This window comes from Chamaea fasciata, unplaced genomic scaffold, assembly GCF_029207755.1.
Source record: "Chamaea fasciata isolate MVZ Bird 193981 ecotype frontalis unplaced genomic scaffold, bChaFas1.0.hap1 SCAF_6, whole genome shotgun sequence".
NCBI lineage: Eukaryota > Metazoa > Chordata > Aves > Passeriformes > Sylviidae > Chamaea > Chamaea fasciata.
This window is the reverse complement of record NW_027094091.1, coordinates 44,370,596-44,384,404: the sequence shown is the minus strand read 5'-3', so window position 1 is coordinate 44,384,404 and position 13,809 is coordinate 44,370,596. Positions and strand designations below refer to the sequence as shown.

Genomic DNA, 13,809 nt, shown 5'->3' with positions numbered 1-13,809 from the left:
TCTCTGCAGGCTCCTTGGATGCTGTCGGCATCCGAAACCCCCCCGTGACTCTGCAGGAGCAGCCCCTGGACTGTTAACAGCCGCCTGCCATTGATGGCCGCTGCTGGGAAATGTAATTTGGGTTTCAGCTTCCAGGCTCTGCGCTGTCTTAAGTTAATTACGAGCTTTAAAGGTGGAGGAAGAGAGCAAAGCGGGAGTCATCAAAGCGAAGACTTTGAAGTAGGAGTGACTGGGGGAGCCTACTTGTGGTCAAGAGGTAACTGGGATGGATGCCACTCCTTTCTGCTTGTGGTGTGGACTGGAAATGGCAGGAGCTAATTCAAGAATGGGTGAGGTTGCAGGTGAAGTGCTGTGTTCGATACATTGCATATCAAGCCTGCGAGGAGGATTTAGGCTGCAGCAATCACTGAAAATGGAACAAAAGAGTCATCTTTACCATGAAAAAATGCAAGCAACCTGAGTCATGTTGTGTGTATCTCAGTACTGATTATGTTTGCTTCTTTGTTTTTGCTTATCTTTAGAGTGTCAAATCTGTTGGTAGAGCACAGTCCAGTCGGGAGTGGTGCCTACAGATCCGTGGGTGAGTGGCTGGAAGCCATCAAAATGGGTCGATACACAGAGATCTTCATGGAGAATGGATACAGTTCGATGGATGCAGTGGCTCAGGTGACCCTAGAGTGAGTAGTGTCCAGATCATTTTCACCTCATTTCTTGGAACTGCAATGGGAGGAGGGAGTAGAAAGACAAACTACTCAAAAATATGCAAGGATGAGGCTGCAGAAAGGGAAAGCATTATCCTGTGTTTGCAGTCAGCAGTTTCCCTTATAGCATCTCTATTGATAACAAGTGCAGGCCAGACTAAAATTTACAATCTCTACACTTTCAGCCAGTACTTTGTCTGCTTTACTCACAGAAATTAATGCATGAGTTTCTGTAATTGCCAGGCCATCCTCTTGACACAATAGCAGTTGATTATTTGGGGTTACCAACAAAATAAACACTCTACCCTACTAGTAAATGTATAGGTGCTAGTCTCTGCTGAGACATCCGGGCTTCACAGCAGATCAACAGATGTGGTTTCACGGCTGATCTGGATATAACCAAGTGAACAGTGAAGCCCAGTAAGGTGTGGAAATGGTATTCAGCGTTAACAGAAATAGATAAGAGCTGATGCCAGAGCATCAGTAACCCACAGCTCTAGAGGACAGGCTTCCTGAATGAGACCCTTCTGAATGTGCCCGTGGGTTTTGCACGTGGGCGTGACTGCAGTTGAGGCAACAGCCTTCAAATGACTTGCTAAATGCCTCAGGGCTCCTGATTTCCTATACTCCGCCTTTAATTGCCTGCCTTGCTTGTGTTACTGTGTCAGTACTTTCTTGCTGCTGCCTGGGATGTCTCAGACCCGCCTCAAAGCCTGCCTCTCTAGCTGGGTTAATTCGAGCTTAGTTTACTGCAGGCATTAAGGCAGGATGGGAAGAATTGTACTCTGCTCCTTTGAAGAAGGTTGTGTCTCCTCTGACCACATGCAGATTGCCACTGCACATACAGAATTGCTTCTGAGGATTAAGAATAAACCAAGAAAAATCCTCCCACCCCACAGAACTGCAGCATTTCCTCCTGTCTGCCACAGTGCCTGCTGTGGAGCTCACTGTACAGCACAGGAGTGTGATGCAGGTTGGTGACATCTCCATGGAGTTCAGTTTTCCATTACATACACGGAGGGAGTGCAGGAACGTATCTGCTCTCACTCTGATTTTATTTGCTTCACTCACACCGTCAATATTTGCCCCTTACACCTGGATTCATCCAGTGTTTTTTCAGCCAATCACATGAAAACCCTGAGCTAGGGTTGAAGTCCTCTCCAGCAACTGTCTGGGAAATCAGGGTGCATGGATTTTTACCTAGATCCTCTTTTGAGCTCCTGAGACCCTTACATGTTTTTTCCCAGCCTTGTCTTGCAATTATGTGTCATGTTACTAGCGGTTTTGAAGACTCCACGGTTTAGACTGATAATCTACGAACACTGGCCAAGGAAGAGGGCATCCATCCCCAGGCTGATCAGAGTCCACATAGCAGAATTAGCTAGCCAGAGGCTGCTAACCAGAGCAACTTCTGGTAGAAAATGCAGGTTGTCTAAAATCCATCACAAATTTATTGCTGTTTGGCTTAATTAGTCACATCAAAGGAGAAAATTAGGCTTCTAGCTTGTTCCTCTTTAGAATTTTAGAAGTTTCAAGAGCTCTACACAAAATGCTCAGAAGTAAAATGCTTTTGTTTGGGTAACAGAAAATGTTGACTTGAAACCCAAATTAGTAGGTGTTTTCAGCTACAAATCAGAAGTTTACTTACTTGTGTAACTTTAAACAATCTTGCTATCCCCCCTACACCGTCGTAGCATCCCATGCTGCTGACAAAAGTATTCCTAACCTCCAAATTCTTAAAGTGCAACAGTTCAGATTATGAAATAAGATCCTTAATTTGACTTTAAAATTTGACTATTTCCCTATGTTTACTCTTTGGTATTCCAGAAATATCAAAAATGTCCCCAAAATTCTTTTCAGGCGATGCAAAAAGTGCTTTAAAATGGTTTTTCTGATTGGCAATGAACCAAGAAACCCATACCTGCACAGTTCCAGCCAGAAAGGCAAGTTAGTTTGAAAGTCTTTAAATAAGATTATAGTTGCCAGAGATGCTCTGACTCTCACCAGCTGCAAACCTCCTCGAAGGCTCCCTCACCAGGTCCCAGGATGTTCTCTATGGCACAAATGTCATCCAGTGGTCTCAGTGGAGAAAAAATGTCTGAGCTGCTCAGCTTCAGCTTTCTTCTGGGTTTATAGAAGAGCAGAGCAGTGCAAAGGAGCTGATGCCTGGCAGGCTGGGGGAGCTTTTGGGTTGTTGTTTTTTAAACTGGAAGGAGGCATTTCATGGATCCATCTTCCATTTCAGTTTAAGCTGAAAAAAACTTTGAAAGCTGTTCCAGCTAGTTATCCATGTCAGCAAATAAATTCCCCCTCCCCACCCCAGCTGCCTATGGACGGAGACTCTTGCAGAGATCCCTGCTTGGTTCTTCTCTGTCAGGCCACTTACCTTTGCTTTGCGGAGGTGGCTTGGCAAGGCTTGAGCCCGCTCAGGTCTATTTTTGGAAAACCTGCGGAAGATTAATCAAGGGTCCAAGTATCCATCCAAATCAAAACTTCTCTCTCAGAAACAGTAAAAAAGAAAAAACAGCAGATTCTCAGTTGTTGAAAAAAGAGAAACCATCATAGCAGCTTAAGAGGAAAAGTGTCATGTATTGAAGTCCTGAACTCAGGCTGATGTAAACTGGCAGATTGGCCTTAAAAAATAAAGGAAGGGAGAAAAATGGCTCCAGCTGGGCTCAGCTGAGATTCTCATGGGTTCTCCAGAAAATAAACACCAGAACAAGCAAAGTTCTTTAAAGGTTGATATACTGAGAAGGGTTGGTTTTCTGGAGGTTTTCATTTTTTTTCTCCCTGTAAAAGGGAGCAACAAAACATTTTGTACTCTACAAAGGAGAATTCAGGTTAAATGTTCCTTGTCATTTTTAATAGAGGCAACTGTTATATATATTCCAGAGCTGGGACTTGGGGGGATCGGGTGAAAAGATGATCTGAACATCTGAAAGTGGCTTGCTTTCCCCAAATGACATCAGTAATGCAGTCTTTACAATTTAGGAGGTTGCCTTCAAATACCATCTAAAATGATCTTCACCAAATTCAAACAATGCAGAAGACAGATGTAGAAATTAAGTGGATAACTGCTACCTGAAAAAGCAGGGGGAAAACATACGATAAATGTAAATAATTTCTAAAATCTACTGGGAAAAAAACCTACTAGTGCTACAGGAAGAGTTGGCCATAACACTGACAGGACTGGTAATTGTGGGTACCCAGCATGTGGCTTCTTTACAGGATCTGGTCGAGATGGTTGATGTTCAGCATTTTTTTAAAAACCTCCCCCCCAGCATGAAAAGCAAAATCCTGATTACCATTCTGATTCTTTCAAACTGATGGCTTGATGCATTTGTTCCAGAAGAGAGTAGTATTAGTGACAAATTTCTGAAAGCAAAAGATTAAAAATCCAAGATCAATGAACATCACCCCAAGTCCTAAGCTCTGCCTACTTAAGCAAAGACCTGAAAATGTATGTGTTCAAACAAAGAGTGATTTCTACATTTAGCTCTAATTCTTGCAAAGGGATGAATCACCTTGTGAAAAGTGGAGCCTCACCCTCCACCCTGTCTTTCCAACTGGATATCAGACTTGAAGGGAACCTTTCCAGTGGACCAGACCTGCTCTTTAAGCTTGTGGACCACCTAGTGACTTTGAGTGTGTCTGGAGCTCTTTCAATCCACTGCAAGAATAACTTTACCAGGACAATACTCAAGAATAGATAGATCCATGACATGAGTTTCAGTCTGACCCTTGACTGGACCAATTACTAACCATGTGGACTACATATTTTCACCTTTTGAAAGATCTGTACTCACTGAATCTCAGGACACCCTGTTGTTTGTTATTAGATGAAGAGCTCTGAATATTTGTAATAATATGTGTTGTGTTGCTTTGCATTGTATATATTTTTCTTCTAAAATAAAATAAATTATTTATTAAAAGTTATACTGGGTGAAGAACATTTAAGAGTTCACCTGCTCTAGATGCTTATTCTTAACCTGAAATCTCAGTCCTGGGATTATGATACTGTGTCTGCTTCTGAACAAATTCTCATCTTGTTATCAAGTAGAATGGGAATTATGAGTAGGAGCAGATGAACTCTTAAAACAAAAATTTTTAAGTCCTCATTTCATGTAAATGTCCCTAGCAAGTGGATTCCTCTCTCTCTTTAGCATCGTCTGAAGGTCTTTGAGGTTCTTCTTGTTTCCCCTCATTGAACTGACAACTAACTAACTCCATGAGTAGTCCCAGTCTGCATGGGCAGCTGTAGTTACACCACGTGCAGAAGAGTGGTGAGATCTGCCCTGGATGGGAGATGAAATACAAATTATCTGTGGTAGGCTGACGGCTGCTGACCACGGAGATCTTTCAGGACTGTGGCCCTTTGCTTGCATGACTAAACCGGCTGGTGAGGGGGTTGTATTTTATGTGGAAATCCAGTCCTAGTCTACACTGTGTTTGGCAAACTCGTCCATGGTGTATAAGTAGTTCTATTTGTAAATAAAATGTTTTAAATCTATTTCTTACAACATTGAGACTGTGAATTCAACCCTTGCAAATGGAGGCTGTTGCAGGGAAGGGGATACCGTGTTGTCACTGGCATGTTGCAGCTGGGTGTCGGTGCAAGGCAGTGGTAAGAGAGCAGCTGGCATACAGCTGTTTACAGGCTGCTTGGGATGAGCTAACACCAATTTTCCCCTTTATTTCCTTGGCTTTTTGGTCAGCTTAGGTAAACCTTTTAATACCTTGTTGACCAGTGATTCAAATTCTTGCCTGCTTTCATTTCCAGCCCTACATGATTGAAAGAAGTGAAAAGATAAACTTCCTCCCTAAAATAAGAATAAAAGTTGTGCCATGGCTGAGGAGGCCAGGCGTATTGAAGCAGGGAGACCACCCAGCACATGGGTGCACGGATCTCCGCTGCAGAGGCACGCGCAAAACCCAACACCAGGGGTCAGGTTACTTCCACAGCAGGGAGCAGCCTGGATCCTCATCGCAGGTGTTGTTTGCCCGCGGGTCTCAGTTGTGCCTTTTCCTGCAGGGAATGCACATTTTTATTGTAAAGCCCCAGTGGATGTCTGCACACATCTCTGCAGACTGAGCCCAGTGAAATTTCCACTTGGCTGCAGTAACATGAGCCAGCCAGCTCTGGACTGGAGCTTAAAGGCAGTTGTTTCTGCAGCCCTTCGGCTGCAAACCCCAGAAGCTGTTGGGGTTTTTTGTCCGCAAACCAGGTGGTTTGTGCACCCAGTTCTGTTCAAAATTGTCTTTTGCCTTACACTGCTTGAAGTCCTTCAGCACTGGATGCATGGGAGCATGCAACGTGCTGTGGAGTCATGCTTGAAACATTAAAGCTCCTACATTCTCTAGGCAGTTTCTAGAAAGTTTTGTTGTTGTCTTTGCTATGTGCAAGGTGGCTTTTGAATAAAGCTGCTGATTTTTATACTTGGCAGGCATCTGGTTCAGGAGCTGTGTCTTCTGGTTCATCTTTGCTGAGGTGAAACACCCCACAGTAGTGTTTTTCCCCTCTCTGAGGAGTCCCCCATGCTTTTGGCTGGTGGCTTCCCATTTGAAAGGATTTGGTATTCAAAAAAAAAAAAAAAAATTTAAAAAAAAAAAAAAGTTGATCCCCTGGTGAGCAGTTAATGTATTGAAACCAGAAACTCTTTTTTCTTCTTTCTCTCTTGTAAATCAGTGAGACACTCCTCAAGGCTGTTGAGTTAAGGGGATACTATATGGGGGGAAAAAAGGCTGTGTAGTGAACTGGGTGGGGGGTTTATTGGACTGATGGGGCTATGTGTTAAAGGCCAAGACATGCATGCTTTTCTCCGAGTTTCAGGCTGCTTTTTTTCTGGCATAACTTGTGAGAGTATCAGAAATTACACATCTGTGAAATACGCGGTATTGGATTTTCAAAAGAGCTCAGCTTGCACTTTAGATACCTGGAAAAAAAAAAAAAAAAAAAAAAAAGCTGATTTTTCAAAAAGTGCCAGCAGAGCAGGACTCAGCAGGGGGAAGATGGATGTTGTCTTTTTTAAGAATCAGGTCCTGTACTGTGTTGGTTTTGGGGGTTGGTTTGGGGTTTTCTGTTTTTTTTTCCTTTTGATCTCTGGTGTGAACTTCCAACTGTGCTGTGTACATAAAATAAATTGCATGTAACAATAGCATTACTTCATTTTCCTTCATTATTAAGATGGCTTGCTGAACTAGTTTCACAATTCAGTGGAGGCAGAAATGAAAGCATGTCCCCCTGAGAAGGTAGACACCTTTTGCAGGTGCTGCAGCCTTTTCTCTGCCAGGTAAGGAGCACTGCTGATGTGACCGCCTTTGCTCTGTGCCCCTGATGTTATGATTTCCCTTTGCATCATCAAGAAGCATTGCTGAAAAAGGGTACAATAATGAAATTATGTGTTTAGCCTGAAGCAAAAAACCTGGTATTTTCCAAATCAAAAAAGCAGAAAACATGACAGTCCTTGGAGAAGTACAGATCTAGCTTTTGGCTTCAACTAGTTTATGTGTTAATGTATTAGCCTTCACTAAAGGCTGCTTTTTATTCAAAGTAGCGTTCATCTGTATAAATTTTGGACATGGACGGTTGGTTGTACTTGCACAGGAGTTTCTGTCCAGAATGTGAAGCTGCTGAGAGAGGCACACCTCCATGGGTGGCTTGTGTGAAAATGATTTGGTGTTCCTTGCACATGCTCTCCTGCAGTCCAGCACACAGCCCTGCTGTGAGCTATAGGCCAGGTTTGCAATTATGTCTCAGGTGATGGCTGAGCTCCCAGGTGTTGCTCGGGATTCCCAGCCCTTGCATGAATGCGGCAGCATGGTTTCCAAAAAGCAGCTGCATGTTCAAGGTCACATCTCAGTGGCTTTTGGTGGAGAACTTTCTCCTAAAAGACTTGCACACAGGGTGTCAGCAGCTTGGGGATTCACAAATGTATCAGCAGGACCATAAGGCACAACTTACTTAGAAACATCCTTAATTCACTCCAGTCTGGAGGTAGAAAGTGGGTGACTGATATTTTTCTAGTGGAAGCCTTCAGACAAAACACCACATCTCTTATAGTCAACCTGCTTCTCTAACAGCTTCTGTGTCTTGTGCTGGAAACATATATGCAACTGTCTTAATGTTTCTGCTGAGCTTTTATTCCTACAATTTCTTTGTTAACATTTTACTGGCCAGTAAGAAATCTCTACAACTACACTCTGCCATAACTGATGGCCTTACCTGGCTTTAGAGGTGTCATTGAATCTGATAACCCAAGGTCCTGCTGTGGTATCTCCAGGAGATGATTTGTCCCACTCCTGTCTTTGGATGGGATAAATTGTACCCTGGAGGTGCGTCTTTTATGCCATTCACGTGAATCACATGAAAGTGATTACCTTCATCTCTACACTTGAATTTTGGACGGTGGAGTTGATGACAAACAACCTTTCCTCCTGATCCTGCATTTTTCATTAACTGTCTTATTTTACAGCTTTCCTGTAATGATAGTCCAGTAGGCAGAATCAAAAGAAATGCCCTTGGCTTCTAGAATTCACCTCCCCAAAGCAAAACCAAATGTGGGTTTATGGGAAGATTTGCAAAGATCCAAAGGGGAGCTGCTTTGCTAATTCTTGTTGACTTTAAGGAGTCATCAGGATGGTGGCCATGCTCAAGGCTTTTGCTATTTGTGTTTCTTTGGCTTTCCCTCATCTGAAGAGGAAGAAAGCACAGATTGACCTCATTCCTCACTGCTCATATCCAAGATCAAATACCAGCCTCTCCCATGAGAAGAGGAAACAGCAACGTGGGCTTTCTTACATGGCTTTTCTCTTGGAAATAGGACTTTTCATGCCTAGCAGAATCCTTGGCCAAAGATGATGTTGGCACTTTGCTGTCTGGTCTTTCTCCTTGGCCACCGAGGTGATCTCATTCGAATCACATCACCTCTCTGAGATGCTGTCAGCCATAAAAAAAAAAAGAAAACCTTTACAAATGGGGAAAATAAAACCTGCTAACTAAACTTGGCTCTGGGAGCTGCCAGTGATAACAGGTAGGCACTGGCAGCAGCAGCAGCGCGCGCGGCGCGTGGTGTGCGCGGCGACATGTGCCTAAGAGGTCCATGGAACCAACGTCTGCTTTCTCCCACAGGGATTTGAGACGTCTGGGAGTGACACTTGTTGGTCACCAGAAGAAGATAATGAACAGCCTTCAAGAGATGAAGGTCCAGTTGGTGAATGGGATGGTGCCGTTGTAACACGGTTTTTAAAGTTGCTTCCTCAAGTGGGTCGGTCCTGCACTTTGTACTCTAGCCCTGAGTTTTATTTTGACTAAAAAAAAAACCAAGAAAAGATAAAAAGGGAAATTCAGTAGTTTCTATAACTGAAGGACGTTGGCCTCTGCTGCAGCGTTTCTAAAGCAGTGTTTGACTAAAGTTTTGCTTTTCTTCCTATTTGTGTCCTCATTTTCATGAAGTCAATGTAAGATGCATGGAACGTGGAAACGAATCTGCTGTACATGAGGTTAACCAGTCTCTCAAGCTTCAGCGGTGATGACAAGCCTTCCACCACATGTTGTCTGTACATGGGAGGTACATATATATATATATATATATAGCACCTTTATATGCTGAATTACAGCAGCACATGGTAAAGGACTGACTTGAATGGAGGATTTTTGTGGCCCTTCATAGACTCCCAATAGCTGCAGTTTGCTGAAGTATGACTTCGAGTCTTACATGTCTACAGAAGTGTATTGAAGAGCAATATGATTAGATTATTTCTTGATAGATATTTTGTTTTGTAAATTTAAAGAAAAGAAAAAAATGCTGTTACACAGCATTAAGTTATAGAGACTAGCATATAAACATGTTGCTTGCTCCATGGCAAATACAATACAGGGTGTATATTTTGTTTTCCTCCTTCTGTGTTACCAAGTTCTTTTTATTTGCTCTTTGGGGAGGATAATACATGGTGAAGATGTATATACTGTACAGTTTGCTACGCAAAACAAAATTTGGGCTCTTTCCTTGGTTTGTTCCTTCTTTCCTCCTTCTTTTGCTCACTCTCCCTTTTGTGTTACCCCTATGCTTTGTATTTTTTGCTATGGTTTGGTTTGATCAACACATAAAGCCTTCAGAAATTTTGATTATGTATATGAGGTAGAAGGAGTTGGCGTAAATAAAAGATGCTGCTCATCTGTTCCTTTACACCATGGGTTGAGGACATCCAGAAGAAGAGGAGTAGAACATCCGGTTCTTCATGGCCTCCAGCTACAACATGGCATTGATTTTTCTGTCCTGGCCAAAGATAGCGTGGGATTGCCTCTGCACAGGTGCTTTAGCCCAGGAGCCAGCACCCAGTGCAGCCATCACCTCTGTTCCTGGAGCCCAGGAGAGAAAGCATGAGGCGGTTTTAGCTGGAAGGAAGGAATTTTGTTGTTCCTTTTCTGATGATGTGGGTTAAGTCCTAGGAGACAGTGTGGAAACGAGCCTGTGGCCATCAGGTGTGGAGACTTTGTAAGATTCCTCCCACAGTGGTGGGAGAAAGATTTTTTTTTTGGAACTGTACTGTCCCAAGCTGTCTCTCAGCATTCTGTGTTTGCTGTGGACTTGGCCCGTTTGTGACAGAGCACAGAGGGAAGAGCAGAGTAGCCCAAAATGGTCACAGCAATGGCATCCTGAGGGCAAGGAGATGCCATTCACCTGGGGCTAGCACAGCTCAGATCAGGACTTGGTTATAGCTGGGGTTCAGTGTATCCATTAAAGCCCATGGCTGGTATTTTCAATGGAACCTGAGGGCAACCTAATCCCCTGGGAATCACACCAAGAAATATTTTGGGGTTGTCCTCCTCTTCTGATTGTAGATAGGATTAAACAGCACAGTTAATTTGGTATTCATAGGTTAGACTTTTATTTTGTGAAGACTCTGAGAAGGATTTTAAAACAACTCAGTGGATTGCAAGAGTTTGTTGTTTCTGTAAATGTACTGCTTCCTTAAGAGTTTGGATAGCATCTTGTGGCATCTTCGCTTAGCAATAACATCGATATACAGAGTTGCTATAGCTCCCTTCATCCCCAGTGTTGCCAAGCCCAAAGAGCTCACACAGCCAAAAGGGGACCTGTGTCCTTCATGTCTTGCAGAAGCAGGTGTCGCAAGGTACCTGAAGCTGTTTCAAAAGTCTTCCTTTCATTTCCCCCAGCCTTTGGATGAGATTTGATACACAGAATGTTTTTTTAAAGAAGAGAAGCATCTAGGAGAAGGGGCTGAGTGTTTTTTCCTTAGCAGCAGGGCTTTGTTTGCTTACAGCAGGGCTTCTTCAGGCAGTATTTGCCTGTTCTGAAATGGCCCCCCTCCACCTCTGCAAGCAACTGCTGAGTTCCTCAGGAATCAGGAGAAATAGCAGTAGGAATAGGGAAAGGAGCCACAGCGAGGTCTAACAAATCTTGATAGTGTCATTTCTCATCCCATTGATTCATTTTGGCAGCCACCAGACCACAAAAGAGGAAGAGGGTATCAAGACATAACAATTTCAGCATGGAAAAGAGATTTGTCATGTAATAAATAAGATTATTAGAGCTGTCAGCAGAACAGTTTTCAGATTATTTGTGCCTCCCTGTCTACAATGCTTGGGAAAATAACATGTAGGAAGACAGAAACAACTCACTTCATCAGGAGGAATTGTTCGTTTGCCTGCATCCATTGGCGGCACTGAGATGCCATTAGCAAATATGTAGCACTTTCTGCCCATCATCTCCACTCATTCCTTTCCTGTTGGCTCTGTGGGAGGAGTTAAACTCAGTCTTTTTTTTTCTGGGCTCTTAAAAACAAAGTCCCCTTTTCATCATTTGAATTGCTGGGATACCTACCAGATGCTGGAGTAACCTTCAAAATGATAAACCACTGGAAAACAAAACTGTTCTTAAGCCAGACTGCGTTTGTAAATAGGGCACCTCTTCTCGCTTCCTTCAATAAATAAATAAATAACCTTTTCTATATTTCAAGAGCTGTTCTTGCTACAGATGTCTGTAATAATAGACTTTGTCTCGGGTCTAAAAATTACATGTTGTTTTAATATATAACGTCCAAAGGTTGCAGCTTCAATGTCCATGAGCAAATTCCAGAGACAAAGGAGGTTTTCAGTTCCCATCCAAGAACTGCGAGTACTTCATGTGTTGGGCATGATTATATCTATTGGAGTGCAGCAGAACAAGAGGACAGCAACTTTTTTGGCAGGTTATGTTCTTGGAAAGGACAGTAGGTGAATTTCCTGCTCATGGTAAGTCCAAGCACTTTGCTTTTCCAGCTTGCTACTGCTGCAGCTAAGCCAACAGATTCTGTTTTTTTCCAGTGTATTTTGCTGATAATTGAGAGGGAGGTATTTCAAAGGATCCAAAAGGTGGAAAGGCTTTTTTTTATACAGCTTTTCAATTTGGGAGAAGGAAGTGTCCCCAAGAATGGCTTGTGTAGACTGATGCCCTTTCATTGTATAGCTACCACTTGGAAAAACTACTTGAGCATTAAAAAGGAAGACTGATATAGAAGGGAAAAAAATCAGTTTACATTTTTATTTATTCCTCCTATATGTTAATAGTGAGAAAAATACAATATGAAGGTCAATTTTTTTTTTGTCTGTTCAGTGTTGAGTATTATGTAGAAAGTCCCAGTGCTCAAGAAATTGTGACTCCTTGGGCTGCTGTGAGCTTGAAATTAGTTGTTAAGGCAGACGTAAAATACATCAGTAGCAGTCTTAAGATTAACACTTAGCTGCCAATCCTTTATTGTAATTCCCTAGAGCAGATAGAGCAGGAGCTGGTGCATCCAGTGCTGCCAGAGCTGCAGCATCTGTCTCAGCTCCCTGCATCAGTGTTTTAACTCACAGGAGACTGTAGCATTGCTGTATTTATTCCTCCCATTTCCCCCTCTTTGGATGCTCTCTGTGCATTTTGTTTGTGTACATGGGGGTTTTTTTGTAGTGTAAGATACAAATTTTTCTATTTTTTCATAAAAATAAAAACCTTTGACTAACAGCAACATCCAGTTGTGGATCACACATATACTTGACCGCGTGACTTTCCACAAAGCATCAGGTTTTCCCCCCTTGGAAAGGAAATAAATTCTCTGTATTTTTTCTCTACTAAGTGCAGATTTGGTGCTACTCTTGTGGTCCCTGAGGGAAAGAGAGGCTTTTGGGATGAGTGAGACATGTTGATCCACATGCATCTGTCCTTGTTACCGGCTGTTCCCACGTTTTTCTGTTTTGGGGGGAATATAATGCTTTTTAGTCTAATTTCTGGGGCAAAGGGCCTACCAAACCAACCAAGCCCCAGATCAGTCCCTCACCACATATCCTTCAGAAATACCTTTTTTTTGTGATTTTTTTTTTCCCCTCCCAAGATGTGATTTTCTCTGAATTTTTTTGGGAGAGACCCCAGCAAATCCATGACTAGCTGGAGCAACCACCACCACATCCCCTGCTCCATGGGTTTGAAGGCAACCACATGCTGCAGAGGGGCATGGGCCAGCCTTAAAGAGGTGAGAAAAGCCATAGGTGGGAAAGGCCGAGGGCCAAGGGGGAAAAGACTGACCTGGGAAAGGTCTTAATGGAGGTGATGATGGGCAGCCACCATCTTCTTATCCACTGCTAGAGGACAAAGGGAAGAGGTGCAGATACAGATCCTGTTTCTCCTGATGTGACAGGAAGCTGTGGCAGATGATGGGCAGTGGTACCCTCACACGGTGGCCAGGAAAGGCATGATTGGCTGGGACAGCAGGGGAGTGCTGCCTTATATATTAAAGGGAGCACAAGGTCAATTGGGTTAGCAAATTGAGGTTGTCAGCAGCTTGGATGCAATCTCTCTGGATTGACATGACAGTCCCCACACAGTGTTTTCTTGTGCAGCTTGATGTTGTCCACTGCTGGACCACGATGGTGGCAGATGCTGTAAGGAATCAGAGGGGCTCTGAGGACAGAGGGAAGAGCTGGTAATTTGCCCATATAGACAGCATCCTTGATAGCTTCATGGAGGCAGAGAGCCTGCTAAGGGGAAAATACAAACATGAGGAAACTTCCATTAAAAATCAGGGCAGGCTGCAAACTCATTCCACAATGTTCCATCTTAAGTGAGAGCTA

The 13,809-nt window shown here is 43.2% G+C and overlaps 1 protein-coding gene across 5 annotated transcripts in view; it reads left to right on the top strand.

Moving 5' to 3' along the window:
- The window catches only part of EPHA5 (EPH receptor A5), a 193,448-nt gene extending 180,744 nt beyond the window's left edge, over positions 1–12,704 (top strand). For 4 of the 5 annotated variants that reach the window (XM_066186187.1, XM_066186186.1, XM_066186185.1 and 1 more), the window contains 2 exons: positions 522–677; positions 8,830–12,704. In XM_066186187.1, the coding sequence (XP_066042284.1) occupies positions 522–677; positions 8,830–8,935 (262 nt within the window). In that variant the 3' untranslated portion in view covers positions 8,936–12,704. Of the gene's footprint in view, positions 1–521; positions 678–4,197; positions 5,224–8,829 lie in introns of those variants that run through there. The other variant, XM_066186183.1, reaches the window with a different exon arrangement.
- Positions 12,705–13,809: the final 1,105 nt, after the last annotated feature.